Here is a 22180-nt window from a genome sequence, read left to right on the forward strand (position 1 = left end):
TAACAGCGGAGCAGTCTCTGAACATAAGGCTTTCTTCTATTTCAGGTGTTTCTCCCCATCAGTTCACTGATATGCTTTCCTGTTGTAAGGGAAATGCCTCCTGCCTCAGGCTTTCATGGCCAACCTCTGTATGGAAACCCAAAGCTCTAGGTGTATAAGTGGGACACTTGCCCCGCACTCCCAACCTCAGTAGGGCACATTTAGTCTTTCTGTTAATTGACTCACACATCAAGGAGTTGGGAAACAATTGTACATGCTAAGGTTGCATGTCTTCCTGTTTTTCTCCTTTTTGGGGTGTGTGTGTGCGTATGAATCATTTCTGAAAGTTTGTGTGTGTGTGTGTGAACCAAAGCATATGAAAGCTTATATATATCTTAAAAAAATATAATAACATTACTACCCTTTGTACCATCTTAAGCATAAAATAGAACATCCCTTTATTCTGGAAATTTCCTTTGTGCCTCACTCTGCTGGTCCCTGGTCCCTTCCTTCCACATCCTGCTAGCTGCTATCATGACTTTTCCAAGTTAATGTTACTTTGGTATAGTTTACAAAAAATAAAATAAAAACACCCGTTTAAAATATATAATTAGATAAATTTTGGCAACTCCAAAAGATATCCTTGTGTCACCCTATTTAGTTTCTCCACACTCCTATTCCAGGTAAGCATTGATCAGATTTCTATCACTACAGGCCAGTTTTGGTGGTCTTAGATCTTCACATAAATGGAATCTTAAAATTCTTCTTTTTTTTTTTTTTTTGCATTTGACATTTTTTTCTCAGCAAAATGCTTTTGAGGTTGAGCCACATTATTGCATGTATTAGTAATTTCTTTTTAATACTGAGTAATATTTCATTATATGAATATTACAAACCATAAACATGTTTTAGAAGAAGCAGCTCTGCACAGGCCTCCTGGGGTCAGTGGATACTCTTTGTGCCTATTCTAGTCATACCATATGGATTCTCAGAACTGACTTCTGGGCTTCTTCCCCAGTGGGACCAGGACTTCAGATCAGTGATAAAACTGCAGACCTAACAGAAAACTGACAGTATGTGTTTCCATTCTTGTTGGCGGCATCAGAGTAAGGGCACCCTTGCACCTGAGCATGTTACAGCTCTGGCTGGATAGATGAAGGCAGCATGTGAGATGGCCACGTTCAACTCTTGGTAGGAAGTCTAGATTTCTAGGGATGTGGGAACCAGAGTAGACCCTCAGGACATGGGGTCCTGTGTGAGGAGGTATGGTCCTAGGTCTCTGTGAAAATTGATTCTATTTGGTGTTGCCATTGGCTTGCTCTTGGCCATCTTGAGGTTGGAGGTTGGCTCAGGCAAACTTTAGCCTCAAGGTTTACAGTTTTCTGATGGAAGCGAATGCCTCCTGTGCATTCTAGGCCGTGCCTGTGGTGATCAGGGACCTTCTACCCCGTGTACTGCTGCAAGAGCTGGTAGAGTTCATAGAGCTCTCTCTGGGTTTAATGTACAAAGGGAGGGGGCTACCAACAGAACCTTTGTTCTTCCTCTTACTCCTCCATTAGGATTTCAGGGGGCTCTCAGTAGAGAAGAGGGAGTGGGGCTGTGGGCGGGTCTGGAGTCAGGCAGGGGGTTTGGTGGGGAAATACTGGGAACCAGCTGCCTCCATGTTTTCCTTATTGATCATTTTTATATCATGTACAAATAATTTGTATGTTGCTATTGAGTTGTAGGAATTTATATATTCTGAAAGTGTCTTTCATTATATGTATATATTTTTTTCTTAATGTGTATGTAGCTTGTTTTTTTATTTTCTTATCAGTTTTTCTGAAGGCTCAGTATTTTAACATTGATGTTAATTGTCCCATTTTTTTCTTTCACAGTTAGTGCATTGACCCAATTTTCTTGAACCTTAGTTTATAAAAGTTTTTTTCCTGTGATTTCTTCTAAAATGTTTTATTAGCATTTACATAGGTCTGTGATCTATGTAGAGTTTACTTTTGTGTGTGTTCTGAGGTGTAAGAGTCAAGGTTCATATGAAATAAATGAACCTTTGTGTTGTAGTTCATTTATACACCAGAAGTGTTCTATTGCTGATAAGTTATTCATTTACCTTTTTATGTTTATGGACCATTGCGATTTTTTTTTTTCTGTGGAATTCACATTTGTTTCTTCTTTTGGGTTGGTTTTACCTTTTTTTTTTTGTCGATTTGAAGGAGTCTGTTGTAGTCTAAATACTTTTCTCCCCCCATTTACGTGTTTTAAGAGTATCTTTTCCCATTTTCAGGAGGCCTTTTTTCTCTCTTTATGGTGCTTTTCATGAACAGAAGTTTATTTTAATTTGGTCTCATATGTAATTAGTTTCCTTGAACTTCCATACCTTTTTTCTTTTTTAAAAGATTTTATTTATTTGAGAGCCAGAGAGAGTGAGAGAGATCAAGAGGAAGAGGAAGAGGGAGAAGCGGACTTGCCGCTGAACAGGGAGCCGGATGCAGGGATGCGGGCTTGATCCCAAGACCCTGAGATCATGACCTGAGCCAAAGGCAGACGCTTAACCAACTAAGCCACCCAGGCGCCCTCCCCCCCCATACCCTATTTTATAAAGATTCTCTCTTTTATTGTCCTCTGCCATTTTTCTTGTTTTGCCCTAGTATTTAAGTCTTATTCCACTTGGATTTGCATTTTACACATCGTTTGAGTAGGTGGCCAAATTCACCTCTGGAAGAGCGGCAACTTTATTGAAAAGTTCGTCTTTCTCCCCATTAATACTCCATCCGCCTAATGACAAGATTTTTATTCTTGACTTGAGACCTTCTTTAAAGGAAAACTGATCTTAGGGACTCTCAAAGTTTTTTTTTTTTTTTTAATTATAGCTTTACTGAAGTTTGCATAAATATAACTAGGCATAAATTTATTATGTTCTATTGTATGGCTCTTATGCACTAAAACCAAAAACCAACTAATAAATTAGATTAAGCAAAGCTAGAAAATTAGTAAAATTTAGATTAACACAGTTAACTTGACAGATGGGAGTGTTTTACACAAGCTAACTTAAGCACTTGCAACTCAATCAAGGAAATTAATAGATGTGTATCAGGATATTCTTGTAAGATATTATTCTTCAACTTTGGAAGTAGGTTTTACTCTGTTGTCATCCACATTACTTTTGTGACCCTGTTAGTCAGTTGATAGCCATTGTCCTAGAGTGGTGTTCTCCGCCTTTTTGTTGTAAAATCTTCACAGATGTACCTCCATGTTTGGTCCCACTTTAAAGTATTTTTGTCTTTTTATTTTTATTTTTTTGCTAACGCTCTATAAATGTAATTATTGCAGTATCTTTGAAGCAGAATGTTGAACTGAACAGGTTGTGTGATTTAGTATAGAGTGGAGTATACTTCCTGTGAATCAGAGGTAACAATTATAGCTTACTTTTAAGTTAGTGCCCAATAAATATTGTTTATTAGAACCCGTGAGTACTTTGCCTTCAGAACATATCTTAGGGCCTGGACAATCAAGAGGATGCGATACTGCTGTGCGTGTGATAACTGCTTTTGCAGACACCTTGAGATAATATTATATACTGGAGGAATAATGTGTTGTAATTATTGCTACCTGCCTTAGGGGTTGTTGTACTTTCTCATGGTGAAGGTTTTAAATCTTTTCAAGTGTGCTGCCAAAAATATTTAGTGTCTGAATGCATATGACAAACACAAAAATGTTGAGAATTATTGGGTAAAAAGACAGCGTATAGGCCCAGCTATTGGGCAAGATTTCTGTGAGTATGTTAGTTTTTGCTAAGTGAACTGTCAGTACATATATATAAACTGTTCACATTTGGGCTATGTTGTACAGTAAAATTTGGCAGCTAATACAATACAGTGTGTTTGTACATGTTAACTGGGGGGATTTTCTAAGGTTTAGTCTTTGATTTTCTGCTCTCTTCCTTTGTAAGCTGTCTTTGAGAGATCATGTACTTTCTCACTCCAATATGTTCATTACACTGAGTCTGTATATTCAAAATTAATTAAATGTTACACGCTTGCATAAACTCTAGTTTCAGAATGTCAGTTGCCTATTGTACATTTTTGTTTAGATATTTAGTCATCTCATTATCATGTCCATGCATTCAGTTATTCTTTCTTTGTTTTAAGCAGATTGAGAAGTAAGTATTACACAGAAAGCTTATAGTTTGGTGGTGGTGGGAGCCAGAAATGCATATATGATATTAGAAGTTAAATGAAGTATTTATAAGATGTATTGGCAGGACTAAGAAGAGGATCTAAGAAGAGTAGGAAAGGCTTCGTCAAGGAGGGAGTGGTTGAGGGGCTCAGGGCGTGATGCCGGCGTTCTGGGATCAAGCCCCGCATCAGGCTCCTCCACTGGGAGTCTGCTTCTTCCTCTCCCATTCCCCCTGCTTGTGTTCCCTCTCTCGCTGGCTGTCTCTCTCTCTCTGTCAAATAAATAAATAAAATCTTAAAAAAAAAAAGAAAAAAAGGAGGGAGTGGTTGAAATGAAAGGAAGACTGCTAGATAAATTGATAGTATTCTAGGCAGGGAAGTCCATGAGCAAGGGAAAACAAACAGAACAATTTGGTGCCTTCTGTTATCTACCAGTAGCTTCATGTGGCTAGATATGGTAAATAAAAAAATATTTAGTCTTTTTCCCTGGTTCCTGCCACCGAGTTTCTAGAATCCTTGGAATTTGCTGTCTTTTATATGCTAATGAGTTGACTCCCAGTTGGGAGACTAGGCAGCTTCTGGTGTTGGTTCTAAAACCAACCTCAGAAAACCAGCCACTTGTGATTAATTAGAGGGTTAGAATTTTCAGCCCACTCCCCAGTCCAATGGCCAGGAGAAGGGCTGACGATTGAGTTCAGTCACCAATGGCCAATGATTTAGTCAGTCATACTTATGTATTGAAATCTCTAGTGCCTTCCATACTTTTAATAAGTACTCAGTTAAAAAAAAATGCTCAATGGTAGTTCTAGGCTAGAACTTAGTATATATGGTTAATTTTTCCTTCCTAATTGTTTTTGAGACTTATTCCCTTAGAAATACAGAATTACGTCATTAATATATTGTTAGAATATGAAAATTGCTTTTAAGGAAGTTGTATTAATAAGGGTCCAATTAGGATACAGAAACCACACAGTAATTTGAATAGGGGAAGTTTAATATAAGGAAGTATTGACCAGTAACATATGATTGGCTACAAAAATGTAAAGAGAACTCTAAGAATAATGGAAGGAGTAAATTTGGGAGAGGTCTGCACTCAAGACTGAGTTTCAGTTCTTGCTGTAGATGTTGTGATCAAGGCCCACTGGATGGGCCACATGTTCGCTGAGGTGCTGAAGACTGGAACATTTCTGCAGATAGCTTTATGGGTCCGAGAAAGAAAGTCGTTTAGAGCATATGCTTTATTAAACTTAGCACTATGTCTAGGTGATTGGAGCTCCTGGTAGTAGGGTGTATTATGTATGTAATTAGTATGACCAAAAACTATATTTGCTTTAACAAAGGAATTAATTGTGACACATATAGCTGTGAGGAATTATATAGTATTCTTGTTTGAGAGTTCTATGTAGAGCATATTATACTAATAAAACAAAATATTGTTTTATTTTTGGGTTGCAAGCTCCTTATGAAAGTTTAAGTGAGAAACTAGTGATAACATGAATATATATTTTATTTAAACTTCAGATCTTATAGTTCAAAGATACGATTTCATTCACAAAGCTTTTGTTTACCCACATGTTTTCCAGAATATAGGCATTCTAATTTAAAAACATTGTCTATCCCAAAAGATTGGGATAGTTGGGGTTTTGGAATGCATGTTCCCATAGAAGTCATGTTTCATGGTATTGGGTTCTTATTTGTCCTGGAAATGTATTTAACTCTATGAACTTAGATTATAGTACTGTGTACAATATTTTTGGCGAAAAATGCATTTAGAATTTCTGTTTATGATGCATTTCTATTATCTGCCAGTTAATACGGAGGGGGACTTTTATTAGGGGCATGGACATCAGGCAGCTGTTAGATTGGTTGAAGAGTTGGGGTGGCAGGTAAGAATATGGACTGAGGTGAGGAAGGATGGAAAAAATCAACTGTATTGGTTGCTCTTAGCTCCTATCTCATTTCTTTTCTTCTTCCTTTTTTTTTAAATCTTTTAATTTTATTACACAAGTGCTTAAGATTGTTAGTGGCCCTGGGATTCTATAAAATGATAGGGAAAGTCTTTCTAAGCTCAGAATTTCTGGAATATTTAAGCCTAAATGTAAATAGCGAAGAATGAAAATGCATGCCTTCAGATTTATACACCCATAAAGGTGTATGATTAATTTTGTTTTAAAGGTTTTATTTATTTATTTGACAGAGATAGAGACAGCCAGCGAGAGAGGGAACACAAGCAGGGGGAGTGGGAGAGGAAGAAGCAGCCTCATAGCAGAGGAGCCTGATGTGGGGCTTGATCCCAGAACGCCGGGATCACGCCCTGAGCCGAAGGCAGACGCTTAACGGCTGTGCCACCCAGGCGCCCCTGATTAATATTTTTTTAATGCCAAAGTGCTGTTAACCCAAAAAGATTGAGGTAAGCCTTGACTGTGTGATGTTAGAAAATACAGCATAACCCCAACCATTATGGAGTTACACTCTAGATTATTTGCAGTTGAAAGTTTTAACAATATTTTACTGTATACTCATGTTCAGGTAGGATTGACAGGACCAAAACTAGGAAATGAAGCTTTCTGTGGAGTTCTAGATAGACTGTAAGGGGGTCTGGAAAGTTTGTTTAGTAAGTGGGCCTGATTTATGTGTGCTTCTTTTTATCTCCAATAATCAGTATGTTCTTTCCTGTGGATGAGTTCAAGGCCTATGATCTGACCTACTCCAATTTATTTCTGCATACTCTGCTATAGTCATTTATTCAGTCAGTATTTCCTGAGTGCCTACACATGCCAGACACTGTACTAGTTACGAGGAACACATTGATGAGCAAAATAGTCTGTGCCCTCTTGAGACTTAGAGTCTGGTGATTAACCATGGTATATTATGATGATCTGTGGTAAGTTCCAGGAGACCCTCCAAACTTAACAGAAGGCAAGTGGTACGTAAATTTGGGTTGGTAGAGAAGGATAAAGAGAATGTGGAATAGGTGGTATCTTTTGAAATCAGTGTGGTTCTGGTACAGAACTGCTCCCATAGATTATTGGAAGAGCCTAGTGCACGTTGAAAGGTTTTTACCAGTGTCCTCAATGTATTGCAGTCCATTTTGTTTTGTTTTGGCTTATATAACTGGTTAGAGGCAGAGGCAGGTTTGGGGCTCACAAGCCCCGAGATGGACAAATTTATGTATTTGGAATTATCTGCCTAGTAAGTTTGGGGATTTCTTGTTATGGGAAGAGATAACATGAACATGGGCAGCTTAGTGTTATTAGGTAGATCCAGAAGGTATTTGCAAAAGTAGATGTATACACGTATGGTTGTGTGCCTTGAAGGTAGTGGTATGATTGATCCTTTCATTGATAGATGACTGAAATACCACATGGTGCCTGGCAGTGCTTTTTGGTGAATGTGATCCTGAAGTTTAAGAATGCCTTGGAATTTTCTATCAAATTAGGATTTTTTTCCTCTTTTTCTTAAAAAACTTGAAAATATTTTTAGAGGTCATTCTAAGAGTTGTCTTTTTTTTTCCTCCTGAAGATGGAAACCTTTGACTTTCTTTCTTTTGCACTAAACCAAATTTTATATATACTTGAAAATTCAGGAGCCATTGGCTTATGAGTCATTCTCCCCTTACTGTAGAAAGCTCTCCTGCCTTGTAGTCAGTGGTGTTCCACTTTTTTTGTGCCATTATTTAAGTATTTTACATGAAGATAATATTGGATTTTTGCACCAAGTTTTCATTTTTCACTGAATCTTTAATCTCAAAATCAAGTATAGAGAAAATTTGGAAAGGGCACAGGCCGTGGAATTTGAAAAACCTCTTTTCATTCCTGTCTCTGTACTTAATAATCTCTTGAAGCCTTTGTTAGCCATGAAATAAGAGTAACTTTTTGGAGGGTGTGTGTGTGCACGCATGTGTGCATGTATGCGCCTATTAAGTGAGATTATAAACTGGCAGCACTTAAAACACTTGGCATACAGCAAGAACATAATGAATGCTTACCTTCTTTCTTTGGTCTAAGCCAGTGATTCTTTTTTTTTTTTTTTTTTTTTTTTTTGCATTCTCAAGAAGTTATACCAGTGTTAAATATGCTGTATATTTACTGAAACAGATTTAAAACAGACCCAACATTAGGTAGGGTCAATTGGGGAGGAAAAGAATTTCTGTAGAACTCTGATCTTAATTTATATTGGAATTACTGATGCTTCCTTTTCCCAGAAGTGTGTATACTACTGTATTTTGCACATAGTGGGCACTTAGAGATGTAATCATGCAATAAAAATAACATTGAGGAAGGAATCTGAAGGCCTGTGTGAAGTCTTGGCTTGTTAGCTTACTGAGCTCTGTGGTGTTTGCAGCTGCTGAATTTCTTTGAACATTGTGTCTTGCCTTTCTTGGTCCAGCAGTGTGAACAGATTGCATCCTCCTCCTTATATTTTAGTATATAAATTCATACAAAAAAGACCTCAGAGCTCAGAAAAGGAGCTCTAGAGAGGGAAGTGGGTTGGATCCATCTTGGATCCAAAGTTTCTAGTCCAGGAGTGGAGAACCCATATGCAGGACATTTTTAGTCGAGGAGCAGGGCATATGCAGACCGGAAGTGTGATAAATAGAAGGGTGCAAACCTTGAAAGAAAGACCAGGGTCTTAATTACAACAGAAATAGCAACCATAAAGACATATAATTGTAGGAAATGAAGGTGCAGGTTTTCAAAGACAGGAAAAGCACAGCTAGAAGATCCCAGTAACAAAGGAGAAAACTACAAATGAGGTGGCTTCTGTGCCATAAACTTAGAATTTTCCTCATAGCTCACCTCTTCTGATCTCTCTCCCATTTCTTGCTAACTAAACTAAGAAAAATTTTTTTCACCTTTTCTCCTTCCCACTCAGTCTTCTTCTCCACCTGTCATTTTCTCCTCGTTTCATTTTTTTGCCCAAATTCCCGAGATCATGAACTATGCTAGAGATACGCTTGGGGGATTATTTTTTTTTTCTAATATATTTAGTTGACTTTATTGAAAAGATAAACAAAACATCAAATTATAGCTACAGGCTATAAAATTTCAAAGACGTTGCTTCTCTTTAATACAATACTAAGTAGCTTATTAAAATTTAAATAATTTTAAATATAAAAATTGCAGTCTCTATCAGTCAACTCTCACCATAGCAGGCTACTCAAAGTTAGTGGTGTACCACAATACTGTCATCATATTCACAGATTTTCAGGTTGGTTGGGGTGGCTCTTCTCCACACGTGCCTCATTCTTCTGGGGCAAGTGGACTACCCAGGGTCATGTTCTTTTTAAGGAAGTTAAAGAAGTTCAGGAGGGAAGCGCAGTCATGCAAATACATTTCATATCTCCATGACTGTCTTTAATATGTCATTGGTCAAAGCATGTCACATGGCCTAGCCCATCATCAGTGCAGCAAGGAAATTGTCTCTCTAGTAGGAGGAAGTTAAAAGTGGCAAAGGGTATGGATACAGAGATGAGAGAATGGGAGTCTAACACCGGCTCTTTTCATGTTTACATTTTACCTTATAGTCATTAATGTGTATATATACTACTTTGTGTTCCATCACTTTAGCTAAATAGGATTTTGTGAAGGTAATTTCTATATAGGTTATATATTTGCTGTTTAAAAATATGCAGTTGTTTGCTTGACTCAAACTGTGCCTTTAGGTCTGTCTGTATAAAAATGACCTGAGATCCTTATTAAAAATGCAGATCCCTTAGCCTTCAACCCTGACCCCTCTGGAATCAGTCTCTGGGGCTGGGGCCTGAGAATCTTGATTATTCTTGAACTCATCAGGTTATTCTTCTGCACACTAAAGTTTAGGACCACTTCCTTAGTGGGAGGACATTTGTATTATTTCCATTTTTCCAGCATTATAAATAATAGCTGGTAACATTTGTATAAATGACTGATTTGGGGAAGATATTCAGTAGTTTTTCCCTGATCCATGACCAGGTGATTTGCAGTTGAAGGAAGTAATGCTCCGTGTAAAGAATGGAGTTTGGAGTGCTGGTTGTGGTGAGATTAGAGAGAGGCATATTTCTAAGTTTTTTGTGTTCAGTAAAATGAGACTTTAGATAAGAAGAATTTCTGTAAAATTTTTCTACATCTTTAATATTATGATGTTCAGTATTGAGTAACTTAGTCATGTTACCATTGGTAGCTATTGGTACTATTTTAAATGAACATAGGAAAGTTGACAGGTTTAAAGAGAATTCTTTTTTCACCTCTGTAAGTTTGACAATTTGATTTTTTTACTCAACTATTTTATTCTTCCTGGCATTTTATATGACCTTGTTTATATACATTATTATTTTTATTTTATTGTTAGATAGTCTTGGTTATTTCAGCTCTTTAATAAGGTTTTTGGAAATGAAAATTCATTGATGGCATGGTGGATACTACCCATGCTTATCTAATACACATTCTTTACTTTTCCTCACGAACAGAACCCTGATTTCATTTTCAAAGTGGCTTTTTGCTTAGCTGAAAAATACATTTCCCGGCCTTCTTTGCAACCTTGAGTGGCCATGCAGTTTTGTTCTGCTCAATGAAGCTTTAAGTGGAAGTCACTAGATGGGTCTTCTTAAAGAAGTCAGAATTTCTGTATTGGCTTATGCCCTCTGTCTTGTGCCCTTCCTTTTATCCTACCTAGAACTTGGACGGGATGCTTGAGGAGACCTGGAGTGACAGACGTTTGATGAATGTCACATATAAGAGTGTTCAGTGGGAAGACAGAAGGCGCTTAGATCTTTTTTAACACGTGGGAGGCCTTATCAGATCTGGATTGCCCACCTCCAGTCTAATTATATTAGAAAAAAACAGACACTGCAGCACGTCGAAGCTGCTATTTAGATGGGACTCTGTTACATGTAGTTGAATATAATTTCTAACTTATACATGTGGTTTCTATAAAAGATTTTTAGATGTAGGTTACCTCAAACCTGATTTTCAAATGGCTCTTTATTTTTTCATTTCATTTTATAATTTGTTTAGGACCCTTCAACTCTGAAGGTATATATATTATGCATATTTAAATTGTCAAGTATGTTTTGAAATGCACATTTTACAATTATAACATTAGCAAATCTATATACAGAATATTTTAAAACCTTATTTTGAAGTAATTTTAAATTTAAAGTTGCAGGGTTGTACAAAGAACTTCTACAAGCTTTTTTTTTTTTTTTTTTTTAAGATTTTATTTGTGTATTTGACAGACAGACAGCCAGCGAGAGAGGGAACACAAGCAGGGGGAGTGGGAGAGGAAGAAGCAGGCTCCCAGCAGAGGAGCCTGATGCAGGGCTCCATCCCAGGGACCTGGGATCACGCCCTGAGCCGAAGGCAGACGCTTAACGACTGAGCCACCCAGGCGCCCCTACAAGTTTTTTTTTCTCTGAACTGTTTGAGAGTAAATTGCAAACATCATGCCCCTTTAAAACTTCAGGGTGTATTTCCTAAGAAAAAAGATATATTTTTACATGCAGTTCTAACTATAATGCAGTTATCAAATTCAGGAATTTAATATTAATAAATATTATTAGTAAACAATTCATACTCTTATTTTTCCAGTTGTCCCAGTAATTGTCCTGTATAGCATTTAGCGTTAGATGCAGTTTGTTTTTCAATTTGTAATTGAATTTGGTAATCAATTACATTTGATTATCATGCCTCTTTTGTCTCTTTTAATCTGGAAACTCACTCTTTATCTTTTATGACATAAACATTTTAAAGATAACAGAGGAATTACCTGTAAAATGTCCCTCAGTTTGGATTTGTCTGATGCTTCCGCAAGTTTAGATTCAGGTTATTGAATTTTGGGCAGGAATACCATAGGTGATGCTGTCGTCTTGGTGTATCACACAACGTCAGACGGCATATACTGTCATTTTATCCCATTATTGGTAATATTAAGTTTGATTACTTGATTGAGGTGGTATTTGTCGTGTTTCTTCATTATAAAGTTATACTCTTTCTCCCTTTATAATTTGTAGGAGTTTGAAACTGTGTAACTCTCCTGTTTTTCATCAAACTTTTACCCCGTAGTTTTATCATCTGTTGATTCTTGACTGATTCATTACTGAGATGAACGTAAAACATCTTTGAGAAAGATTTCAGCAGATCCTTTTATTCTAGTGATGACTTCTTTTCCATTTCATTTCCATTGAGCTTTCTTTAGTTTTACAGTTTTGGGGAACTTGTTTAAAGAAATACGGAGATGGAGGAAGGAACACGGTTCTTAATTAGGCATGTTCAGGGCAGCGTTTGATAGTGGAATCCCATCCCCTTTTCTCTTTTTCTCTCCAACAGAGTATAATAGGTCATAAAGACCAACAGATCTGAAGCAAATAGGGGCAAGTGATTAATTCTGTGTAGTATCTCTTATGACAGATTAGAGAGTGAGATGATCTTTTTCCTCAAATAGATTTTAGGATCCCCGTGATGTAAAATGCATCCCTCGTGCATGGCCTGTCCTTTGGCGTGTCTTTTTCAGACATCCTAGGTGACCAGGTGTTGGCTGACCCAAGGGGGCACAGGGAGATGCTAGAGCAGCCAGGATGTCATTTGGGGGCCTCAGCCCCTATTGAAAGTAGCCCATGGATAAAACTGGTTTCCTTAATTCTTCTTAGGCTTAACCATTGTGCATATCACTCCTTTTCTTGTTGGGAGGAATAAATTAGTCAGTGAGGAAGGGGCCAGAAGCCATGAATTCAGTAAGACTTCTTGGGAAGTAATGTAGAAGTTCCTTTTTGGAAACAGGAGAATGGAGTAAGGGCTCCCCACTGCATGGTTTATTTTTCCTGAAATAGTGAAATTTGTTGAGTCTTTCGTCAAGTTCTATATTTTTTCTTCTCTATACTAGTTTATTTTGTGTTTTCTGTTTTTTTTTTTTAACCCAAAGTTCATTTATTTTCTTATTCTTGTATATTTTCAGATTTTAAAAGTGTAATGGTTTCGGTTTTTCTCCTCTAGCACCAGCAGACGTTTTTGAATCAGTTGAGAGAAATCACTGGGATTAACGATGCCCAGATACTCCAGCAAGCCTTACAGGTATGGCCTCTGTTTCGTGACATGCAGTTGAAGTTGCACTCTCATCCCTACTGCCTACGGTATATTCGAAAGGTTTTTAGTTACATTTTCTGGTGTAGTAATAGAGATAGAGGAAAGAACTTTTATAATGTAAGAGACTTACTTAGGCTGTAATTTTGAGCATGTTTGTTTTTAGCAGCCTAATGTTCCGAGATAACCTTGGAGTGACAGATAATCTTTCTCCATGTGGAACACTTTTCATGCAAAATGGAGGGATAGGAATCCAAATGCAGTGGCTGATTTTACTCAAGAGCTATGATGTTAGAGTTTAAATGGGGGTAGAGAGTGGGGTGGGGTACAGAAATACGGGGAGGGAGAGGAGGAGAGAGAAAATAGAGGGTAAGAAGCTTACATTTTTTCCTTCCAAGGAGAAATAAAACTTGGCTAACGTTGAACTGATTGCACCTTAAGAACATTCAACAGCAAGTTGAATGTTAGTATATGCAGTAAATAAAATGCCTCCTTTTGGTTGCATCTTCTGATGGTCCCTCATTTCCACATGATGAAACCCAAGATGAGTCAAATCACATGGATATGCCCTCTTGAAAAAGATCAAGTGAATAAAAGATGTTTAAGAACTACAACTGCAGGGGCACCTGGGTGGCTCAGTCAGTTAAACCTCCGATTCTTGATTTCAGCTCAGGTTGTGATCTCAGGGTAGTAAGACCCAGCCCTGCCTTGGGCTCATTGCTCAGTGGGGAGTCTGCTTGAGATTCTCTCTCTCCCTCTCCCCCAAACCGCCTTTGCTCTCTCTCTTATAAATAAGATATAAATAAATCTTAAAAAAAAAAAAAAAAACGAACTGGAACTGCATTTTAAGGTTATTTCTATATTGCTCCTGAGGGCTAACAGCAATATAGTATTTTTGCTGTTTTAAGGCATACATACAACTTCAGTCCTTTGGAACTTGCTCTATGAGATGAGTTTAATTATGTAGTTTTTGATTCTTTTTTTTTTTTTTTTAAAGATTTATTTATTTACTTATTTGACAGAGAGAGACAGCCAGCAAGAGAGGGAACACAAGCACGGGGAGTGGGAGAGGAAGAAGCAGGCTCATAGAGGAAGAGCCTGATGTGGGGCTCGATCCCAGAACGCCAGGATCATGCCCTGAGCTGAAGGCAGACGCTTAACCGCTGTGCCACCCAGGCGCCCCGTAGTTTTTGATTCTGAGCCAAAAGTCCTTCATTTGTTTCTAGAAATAATCTTATCTTTTAGATTATTGTAATCAGGATAATAATAACTAGCAGTTATTAAGCTCCTATAGTACTGGTGCTGTTCAAAGTATTTTATGGGGCTAACATCCTCCTGTTAAGTCTGTTGAGGTAGGTGCTGGAAGAGCTGAAATAGAAACCAAGCAGCCTGAGCCTGGGTGCCACACTGAATTTCCACTTTTACTACAAGCTTTGCTTCATCTTTTTGTCCTATCAGGAAAATGATGAGACAGTACTGTTTAGAGCATTAATGCAGGGTTTATGAAGCAACTGTATTTGGAGAGGAAGCAAAAATGTCAGACCTCAGTTTTTATGATTATGACATTTAGATGATTGCCAGCCCTTTCTTTATTCTGATAAATATGACTCAGTCACTCCATGTCTGTTTTCAGAAAGTGCCTTTACCATTCTCCATTTCTGAGTGTGAGGCTATACCCATCTCTTGTCAGGGCAAGTTTGGGGAATTCCCTTTTTTTAACTTGGGAAACATGTAAAATATGTTCAATTAAATGAACATAAAGAGTTAATCAAATGAACTATTGTCCACATTTTCTTTGAGGTAAGTTGTGTGCTATAGTTTTTTTTTTTTTTTTTTTTAACTTTGCTCTCAGTTACCAGTAGTTGGTGGTGGGGGGGGGAGTGGTCAGTGTACTTAAACCTTAACCATCACCCAGTATAAATTTGTAAGATGTTTAATAATAAGTTGACTTCCTCAGTAATATACTGACAAAGAATCTACTTTTGGGAAACACGATGTCATTGATTTCAGTACTTTTAGTTTAAGAATCTATTTTTAGCCCTCCAAAGTAAGTGATCTTCAAGTTGTATAAATCTCTGTTGCATCCAATTTATTATTATTATATAAGATAGTATATAAAAAGCACTTAGCACATTTCTTGGCATGTAGTAAGTGTTCGATAAATGTAGCCATTGTTATTGTATGTTACTTTACCGCTATTTTACTTATCTAGCTATAGATTGTATTATATCTATATTTCTGGTGAGTCATTAAGAGTCTTATAATGGTTGTGATACAAAGTTTAAAGCAGTGGTGCTTTTCCAACTGCACTCTTACTTTTTTTTTCCTCTCTTCCCTGGGTAACTAGAATTGGAATTGGGGTGGGTTGGGGACCTCATTCTTCCAGTTGCTCAGGTTTCAAATCTTGGAATCATCTTGATCTTCCTCCTTTTGCCACCTTTCACATTTAATGTGATAACAAATAATGTTGGACTCTCTGCTTTAGCCCTTTCTCGCCTATTGTCTATTCTCAACACACAGCCAGAGCGATCCTTTTAAAATGTAAGTCATACCATGTCATTTCTGTCCAAAACCCTCCACTGGCTTCCTATTCCAGTCTCTGTGTATGCTAAGGTTCATAAGGCCTGCATAGTCTTAGGTGTTCTGGCCTTCTGTTACAAAGATCACTTCATTATTAATATCTCGTTTCCTAATATCGTTTCAATTAGCTGTCCTGGAGCTACTGTTATATTTATTATTAACTCTACAGAGAATAAAGAAATAGAACTGGTCATGTGTCTTCTCATTATTTTGCTGTTATAAAAACTCTTGGTTTTCTAATACCTGCTTTCTTCTAAATTAACTTCAGAATAATTTTGTCCAGATATGCTTTTGATGAGAACTATGTTAAATTTATATACTTAATTTGGGTAGGATTGTCACCTTGACAGGATTGAGTATTTCTGTCTAGTTCTGTGTGTCTCTCCATACTATCAAGCTTCAGAATGTTTTGCTGTTTTCTGCCTACAAGTCTGACATTTGCTTAAGTTTGCCTCTAGGTATGCATTCAGCAACCATACTGAAGTTTATAGTTCTTCTTTGCAGAAGTACTGTTTCAAATATTCATTCTCATCCTTTTGTATGGCAAGTTCCAAAAAACATTTTTTAGTTTATTTGTTCAGAAGCATAAGTTTTGTGATTGACTTTAAGGAGAAATGAAAGTAATGGGAAACTAAGAAATTATAGAATTGATTCTTATATTAGTAGTCTTAATAGAAAAAGGAATTACTACTGATAGATTATACTTTGTTTATGATCAGTTTATAAAATTAACATCACATAGAATGATTTCAAATGTAAAAGTGATTTTTGCTATTAAGTATTTGTTGTTATGGAGAAAATTAAATAATTCATGTGAGAATGTGTGGAGTTATTCCAAAATGTTTGATGTTCCATTCTTGATATTTGAAGGATAGTAATGGAAACTTGGAATTAGCTGTGGCTTTCCTTACTGCAAAGAATGCCAAGACCCCTCAGCAGGAGGAGACAACTTACTACCAAACAGCACTTCCTGGCAATGATAGATACATCAGTGTGGGAAGCCAAGCGGACACAAGTAAGTTTACTTTTCTTTCTTAATATTTAATAAGAATGTAATCAAAAACTTTCCTTGGGAATATATTTTGTTTAAGCAGAGGTGAAGGACAGAGAACCACTTTACTTTAACCTTGGTTCTTTTTAGTGTAGTTGAGAAGAGTATATGTTTTTATTAGCTGCATTATTGTTTTCTCCAATTCAAGCGTAAAAGATTGTATTTATGTGTCCTTTCATAGAGCATTTCACTTAGTATTCATTGTTTTGAGATACAGAACAGCTATAGGTGTTACTCATGAAAGCAACAAACATTTCCAGGATTTTAAATGGGCACAAACATTTGTTTTATGGGTTTTAAGTGTTGGTAGAGGCCTTAGTAGTATTTTTGAAGGTAAGCTATTGTTTCTAATTAAGTTTACCACTTAACAGAATTTCCCTTCCCTTAACCCTCGCCCCTCCCCAAAATGAAGATTTTAGATAAAAGTGCGTTACCATGTAACAAAGTAAACACACACACACAGACATATACACATATATGTGGAAAGTTTTATGTGGGATTCTAGTTTTTCTTTATAATGTGAATGGTTCATGCTTACATATAGTGCTGAATTTTTCAAAATATGTTTAGTTACTTCTGTATCTCATTATGATGTAATAACTACACTATATAAAATGTATTTATTTTATAAAATTAAAGGTATTTATTTTTATGCATTCTGTATTTAAGAAGTTTGATTACCAACTTGTTTGAAGAGAATTTCCGTTTTTTTTTTTTTTTTTTTTTTTTAAGATTTTATATTTAAGTGATCTCTACACCCAGGATGGGGTTTGAACTCACAACCCCCAGATCAGGAGTTGCCTGCTCTACTGACTGAGTCAGCCAGGCACCCCTCTGATTTTGTTGATAGACTTTCTCAGAGTTCGGAAACAACTAGGAAGAACACATTTACATGGTTGTTTATAACTGTTGTCAGTAAAGATTATTTTAATGTTTGTTGATAAAATATTTTAATTTTAAATTTTCAGGTTAATCTTAATATTTTTGTTCACAAATGATCTTATGTGCCAAAAGCTGAAATAGTCCTACCTCACATGGGTTATAGGTGATAGAAGAAATTTTATGTATGTGAGACAGACCTAATTGTTTATGTCTACGTTCAAGACAAACTGTGGTTTGGACCCTGTCTACATCTCTAACTTCATTTTCTACTGTTTTTCTCTTCTTACTTTATAAAACTGCGATAATTCAGGATGGCTTGGAGTTCTTTCCCATCCAGTGCTATTTAATTTCTTTGGTCTTTACACTTGCTGCTCCTTCTGTCTGGAATCCCCTCTAGCCTTTACCCCCACGTTAATTACCTCTGGTATTGTAAGAGTTAGGTCAGGAGCTTCTGGCTTTAGAATTTTTCTCCTGGCTTCTATGTTAGAGCAAGTGTTTCTCTAGCACCCAGAGCATACTTGGGTCTTAATGAGTACTGTCTTTTTTTGAAATTATTTGCTTGTGCCTTTCTTTCTTACCAAACAGAAAGCTTAACAGAGCAAAAGGCCATTGATGTGCTTATCATCATGCTAGAATAGTTTGCATAGTTTCTCGAAAAGTGTTCATTGAATTATTTTTGATAATTTGTGTAAAAAGCTGTTTCAGAACCAACGAAAAGGAATGAAGTTGAGAAGCTTGTTGCAAGAAGTTAGAAAAAAGAGAAGTAGTATAAATAGTGGAAGAATTAGTGTGTGAGAATAACATCTGTCTTTCAAGGTTCTGAGACTTGGGGGAAAATGAAATTAGGTAGAGAAAGGAAAAAAAGTTATTGACTGAAGGCAACTGGTTGAAGTGAAGGAAACAGGAAATTGACTAAACATGGTTCACTGTTCTAGTGGAAAGGATGACAAACTTTTAGACTGATAGCTGTGAATTCTTAATATAGATGGTAGACTTTGTGACATGAGGTAGTATATATAGGTAGGTGGGGGAATTAGGATTTATAAGACTTTCCTAAATAAAAGATGTCTGATTTGCTCTGTAAAGTCAGAAAGTATTGTTTAAGCCAGATGTTAACACCTCTTCAAGACTTTTGACAAAGAATAGTGAAAATGTTATGACAAAAGAGATTTGAATAGATGCTCTTAGGGAGAAGGCAAACCTAATATCAGAAGGTGTGTGTCCCATATGAATGATAATTAAAAATTGTGTGTGTGGCTTTGTGTGTATAACTCTTGAAAAATATTCATTAAATAATTTTTTATAAGATATATATTTGAGAGAGAGAGAGAGACTGTGTGCCCGTACATATGCGAGGGGGTTGGCAGAGGGAGAGGGAGAGACTCCACATTGAGCGCGGAGCCTAATGTGGGGCCCAATCTCACGAGATCACAAGATCACGACCTGAGCTGAAACCAAGGGTCGGTCGCTCAACCCGCTGAGCCACCCAGGTGCCCCTCATCAAGTAGTTTTATTTCACTTTAAAGAGATGGTAGAGAAATGGAGTTTCTGGTTTCATTACAACTGATTATCATATTGAGCAAATTGTGTGCTGTTGTGGTTTCTTTATCAATAAAATGTGCTATCCTTCTCACCAAGGTGCTAATTTATACTTAGTAATTCAATAAGTTGGATGGTGTGTCCATAAAGTTGTTTGCAGATTATTGAGAAAAACCCTTGTAAAAATATAATGTATCGTATTATACAATTGTATAATAACAGTATTGTTATTGTATTATAATAGTATCAAACTGAGAAAAAAATACCTGATGGGGTAACATTCTTTTCCATTTAACAGATTTGTACCATAGTTCATGAAGTTCTAAGTACAGTTGCCTTTAGGAAATAAATCAGCATTTAAATCTGGCAGTATCACGGTAGTGGTATGTGGTGTAGCAGTGAGAAAGTAAGGAGATGTCATGCACTCAGCAGATACTTTAAATTACTGTGCTGTTAGTGCTAAGAAGAAATGAGGTCTTTGTGCATTTTTAATTCTTGGAAGGAGTGGTAAAACATGTGAGGAGGAGAGATAGGAGATAATTACCAATATATATTCAAACACAGACCTCTATTGAGAAAACTATGTAAGTGCTACAGGAGTGTGGTGTATTGGAGCAATCAGAGTGTGAGGAAGTTCTCAAGGGATTGTTCTAGATATAAAAATCCTTTTTGAGCATTTGCTCAATTTTATATGAAATACATTGTTATTTGAAAGTTGACCATAGTTTAACTTAATTTTTTCAAATATGGCATGTTTTTAATTAAAAAATTTTTTTTATTCCTTTTCTTTTTTAAGTATTAAGTCTCTTACAACCAGGGCTAAAACATAAAGCTGTACTAACTTTAAGTGTGCCATCTGTTGGTTATGGTGCTGACAAAAAACATCTATATTTTGAAATAAAAGTCTCTAATGCTAAATACATAAGATTCCTTGTTGATGTAAGCCCCTTAGAAGGAATAAAATACATCTTTTTTTTAATGACTAGAAAAGGTTAGCTTTTAAAGTAATATCCTATAGAAGTCTCATTTGGGGCTTGTGGGGAAATTTTCTGTTATACATAACTAGATATGTCAGAAGATAAAATTATATCACTTTATAAAGTTTCTTTTTTTTTTTTTTTTAAAGATTTTATTTATTTATTTGACAGAGAGAGAGAGAGCCAGCAAGAGGGGAACACAATCAGGGGAAGTGGGAGAGGAAGAAGCAGGCTCCCAGAGGAGCAGGGAGCCTGATGCGCGGCTCGATCCAAAGACCCTGGGATCACGCCCTCAGCCGAAGGCAGACACTTAACGACTGAGCCACCCAGGCGCCCCTCACTTTATAAAGATTTAACACGTATTTGTGAAGCTTTATTTAATATTGAAAATATAATTACATTTTCAATAGTAGGACTGTGATTATTCTTTCTACCTTTCATTTTTGAGAGAAAAAGAAAACATTTCAAGGAAAGCTTATACTCTGCATAAGAAGGAATTAAGTAGTGATGTACTTGGTGTCTTGTTATGGCATTTGTAATTTTCCGTACTCTACTGAATTCTGAGGAAAGGCCCAAATCATTTGTAATATTAGTAAAAATTTTAGGCATCTGTTTTCACTACTTAGATCTCTTGTCCAGAATTGGATATTGTGGATTGTCAAATGAATGCTTCCCACCTCCAGCTTAAATTGGAAATAAAATTGTGTTGGAGTTTTGCAGTAAAAAAATACTAATGCAGAGCGGACTAGGATACAATGCAAGATGTTGAGGTACCATAGGTATATGCTTAATAGATTCTGCTAAGTTTTTGTGTCATGGCAAACTCGGTCATAGACATGACCATGGAAGGCTTTTGCCCAATTTGAAATCAAATAGTAATATTCTTTCTTTCATGACCATTAAATTCTTTTGAACTTTTTTAAAACAGGAAAAAAACAGTACATGCCCACCAGAACAAGATGTACTACAATTGAGCAATCAAAGTGTGGATCAAAAGATGAGAGGGATTTGGGTAGGTAATTTTAACACAGAAAGTAATTCCACATATTAGCTTACGTTTTAGAGAAATTGGTATAACACATCAGAATGACCGTTAAGTGGTTGACCCTTCACAAATTTAGAATCAGTGTATTTTTTTTCCCCCAAAAAGGAATTGAATTATTAGGTAAGGATTGCATAGAAAGTGAGAGGCTCTGTCTTAGAACTCTGGTTTTGGTTATATTGCTTGGCCAGCCTAACAGTGATTTAAAGCTCAAATGATAAATAGATCCAAGTCTAGTGCATTCGTCTCTAAGGGTAATTGCTTATGTTAAGCAGTTTAGGATTTTATTAATTGAACGCTTATATTTTTCCCATTCTTCAAATAATGTTAAACGAGTAATGATGGATAGAGAAAAAAATCAATGCGAAGAAAGTTAAATCTCTTTTTCCACAGAGATTTCTTTTTTTTTTTTTTTAGACTTTATTTATTCATTTGACAGAAATAGAGACAGCCAGCGAGAGAGGGAACACAAGCAGGGGGAGTGGGAGAGGAAGAAGCAGGCTTCCAGCGGAGGAGCCTGATGTGGGGCTCGATCCCAGAACGCCGGGATCACGCCCTGAGCCGAAGGCAGACGCTCAACCACTGAACCACCCAGGCGCCCCTTTCCACAGAGATTTCTTTTTTTTTTTTTTTTAAAGATTTTATTTATTTATTTGACAGAGATAGAGACAGCCAGCGAGAGAGGGAACACAAGCAGGGGGAGTGGGAGAGGAAGAAGCAGGCTCACAGCAGAAGAGCCTGATGTGGGGCTCGATCCCATAACGCCGGGATCACGCCCTGAGCCGAAGGCAGACGCTTAACCGCTGTGCCACCCAGGCGCCCCTCCACAGAGATTTCTAATGCATAAAACTGTTTTGATGATTCCCCAAAAGTCAAGGTTAAGCTTACAAATGAGATGCTAC

At 36.8% G+C, this 22180-nt stretch overlaps 1 protein-coding gene across 6 annotated transcripts in view; it reads left to right on the plus strand.

Annotated features, from left to right (window-relative positions):
- Positions 1-22180, plus strand: part of USP25 (ubiquitin specific peptidase 25) — a 138707-nt gene that overhangs the window by 9343 nt on the left and 107184 nt on the right. For 3 of the 6 annotated variants that reach the window (XM_045785447.2, XM_045785449.2, XM_045785452.2), the window contains exons 2-4: positions 13121-13198; positions 16658-16802; positions 21165-21248. In XM_045785447.2, the coding sequence (XP_045641403.1) occupies positions 13121-13198; positions 16658-16802; positions 21165-21248 (307 nt within the window). The remainder of the gene's footprint in view (positions 1-13120; positions 13199-16657; positions 16803-21164; positions 21249-22180) is intronic. The other 3 variants (XM_045785448.2, XM_045785453.2, XM_045785450.2) reach the window with 2 other exon arrangements.

The sequence above is a fragment of the Ursus americanus genome, chromosome 4, assembly GCF_024610735.1.
Source record: "Ursus americanus isolate L20-20 chromosome 4, mUrsAme1.1.p, whole genome shotgun sequence".
Classification (NCBI taxonomy): domain Eukaryota; kingdom Metazoa; phylum Chordata; class Mammalia; order Carnivora; family Ursidae; genus Ursus; species Ursus americanus.